Source organism: Macrobrachium nipponense, chromosome 8 (genome assembly GCF_015104395.2).
Source record: "Macrobrachium nipponense isolate FS-2020 chromosome 8, ASM1510439v2, whole genome shotgun sequence".
Taxonomy (NCBI): Eukaryota; Metazoa; Arthropoda; class Malacostraca; order Decapoda; family Palaemonidae; genus Macrobrachium; species Macrobrachium nipponense.
Window position 1 is genome coordinate 57,188,116 of NC_087203.1, and position 2,831 is coordinate 57,190,946.

At 38.6% G+C, this 2,831-nt stretch overlaps 1 protein-coding gene across 3 annotated transcripts in view; it reads right to left on the reverse strand.

Annotated features, from left to right (window-relative positions):
• LOC135222795 (seizure protein 6 homolog) overlaps positions 1–2,542 on the reverse strand; it is a 73,435-nt gene extending 70,893 nt beyond the window's left edge. For all 3 annotated transcript variants that reach the window (XM_064261084.1, XM_064261083.1, XM_064261085.1), the window contains exon 1: positions 2,386–2,542. In XM_064261084.1, the coding sequence (XP_064117154.1) occupies positions 2,386–2,425 (40 nt within the window). In that variant the 5' untranslated portion in view covers positions 2,426–2,542. The remainder of the gene's footprint in view (positions 1–2,385) is intronic.
• Between the last annotated feature and the right edge of the window lie 289 nt (positions 2,543–2,831).

Below are 2,831 nucleotides of genomic sequence, written 5' to 3' on the forward strand. Positions count from 1 at the left end.
GTGTAAAGAATGAAAGGCGTGTTAGGAGGGAGGAGGAGGATCCTGGACACCACCTAGAAAGGATTGGATAAAGGATGGGAAAGAGTTACAGGAAATGAATGGCCTTAGCATCCAGGAAGCAGGGCAGTGTGCCCAGGATAGAGGTGAATGGTGCATTGAGTATGGAGGGTCTAATGTGCTGCTGATGAGCATTCTGAGTAATTATTGTATGAGATGCCTAATATTGTGCAGGTTTAGAGAGGGGAATCAACCAGCGAAAATTACTATTCACTACAATTAAGACATTTTCTTTATCCGTAATTAAATTTTTAGGGATTTCATCAGGCGTAAAGTGCTGATAATCATCATCTCTCTCTCTCTCTCTCTCTCTCTCTCTCTCTCTCTCTCTCTCTCTCTCTCTCTCTCTCTTATTCTATTCCCGATTTAGAAAGGAACATTTGCCATGCATGCATAACGTTGAAAACAACAGATAGGAGGTTCCTTTTATATTTTGAATCAAAAGGCCAAAGAATTATGTCCGAACAACGAAATTATATTTAGAAAGCGTCATACAGTCTCGTGGCAATCCATCACCGGATTAACTCCATAAATCGTGGAGGTTTAAGGAAGGAATTTAGCTATTCAGAGTCAGCCACCCATTGAAAATAAATCGTTGTCCAGTTAAGAAGCTTGTATATATATAGAGAGAGAGAGAGAGAGAGAGAGAGAGAGAGAGAGAGAGAGAATCAAGATTCCGGCTCTCCCAAAGTATTTTGGAAATGAAATTGCTAGCCCCAGGCTCGCCTTCGCCTCTGCTGTCGACTATCACAGTTGAATAACTACTAGGCACTGCCTCGGTCAATATAGGCATAATGAATTTTTCAAGAAACTTGCCTGTTCGAATTCCCGCTGCCCTAGCACGCCTGTTTATCCTGACAAACAAATGTGGAAGTTTATACAAAGCCTATATATATATATATATATATATATATATATATAATATATATATATATATATATATATATATATATATAGTATATATATATATATATATATATCATATGATATATATTAAATAATGAGATAGATATATATTAATATATATTATATAAGGGATAGATATATATATAATAGTAATATATTATATATATATAGAATAATAGATATATATATATATACATATATATATATATATATATATATATATATATATATATATATATATATATATATATATCATGCTATAATCAGATACATTTTTAAGAAGGTATGTCAAAGCTAAAACCACCCCACAGCCCAAGCCCCCGCCCCTCTCCCTTCTCTCTCTCTCTCTCTCTCTCTCTCTCTCTCTCTCTCTCTCTCTCTCTTGGGGGGAGGGGTGGGGTTAGATGACCACGAGATCACAACAGCGTAACAGCAGCACTTCCTGTATACGTCCAACCCTTGAACTCAGCGTAGGGAGCCTTGGTTTGTCTTGAAGGTAAATAAATTCATGACCGGCGAAGCTACGCTGCGACTCTCTTCATTGAGCTCCTGAAGAACCTCACTCTAAGATTCATGTTCTAAAAAGGAACCCCTAAATCATCAAGTAATCCCATCATTACGAATATCTCTACTTTGCCGTTCACATTTGAAATATTACGTACGTTACGTAAAACGTGACAGATGAGACAAGATCATTTTCCGTTTTTAATTTCGTGTGAAAAAAAGTTATAGTGATGATTTATCTTATTCAAAGGCATTCATCATACAAATATATCTTGTCTACATCTTGTCTGTGTCAAATTGGCGCCACGAAATCTTAGTTGAAGTGACAGAGATACCGTCTACTGAAATCAAATACATACATATGCTTACATCTTACGAAATCGCTTTAATGTGTTAATATGCTACATGCCATGACCTGTCGTATATCATCAGTAAGAATGGATAAGCATAAGCATATGCAAGTGTGAGCGTTCAGTAATCTTCATTAGAAGACTGAATATGATGTGAAAACTTTATATCCACTATGACTACTCTTCTCTCTCTCTCTCTCTCTCTCTCTCTCATTACTAACATCCGCCCTCATCCTAAACATGTAAAAACATAGGAGCGAATATTTATTACCTAAAATAAATTCACATTCACTTCAAGACGACCATAGTACAAAAACCACATGGGTAGCAACTTGAGTTTGGAGCTGTTGATGATGTCCTAGCTTTAAATTCAAGTCAGCAAGAGCTGGTTGTTTTGAATTTTTATAGACTTTCAGAAATATCGAATTAAAATGAGGTTTATTTCTGATCTCACTTCCTTTTCAGAAAAATTTGCTTCCTTTCATTGGATCTTGGGAGAAATCTGTTGGAAACCCAATGGCATTCAATAGATTATTCCATGAAAAAATTGTTACAGAAATTTACTTACCCGTGGCTAGCACTGCACTTATAACTATCCAGTGCCTCATAACTCCCGCCCGTTCTCCGAAAAAAGCTAAAAAAAAAATCAAGCTTCACTCCCCTCGCCTGTAGTAGCTATCGAAACACAACCTCTTTTCGACACCACTCACACACTACTGACTGAAACCACCTGCCGCCTCTGCGCCCCTCAGACATTACAGCGCTGACCCGGACCGGGGGCGCTCTGCCGGTCTGGGGAAGGGAGGGAGGGGGGGGGAGACCTGTGAATTCTGTGTAGAGCTACGAGGAGTTGGAAGAGGGTTGGAGATGGGGGTGGGGGAGGGAGGGAGGTTTCTCACTTCCCGGAGGATTTTACCCATGGATGTGATCGTACCTGTTACGCTTTTCTTCTTAGCTACGATCTTCTGTCAGTCACTCGCTGTCTGTGAGATTGAATTTGCAAACTGATAGTGG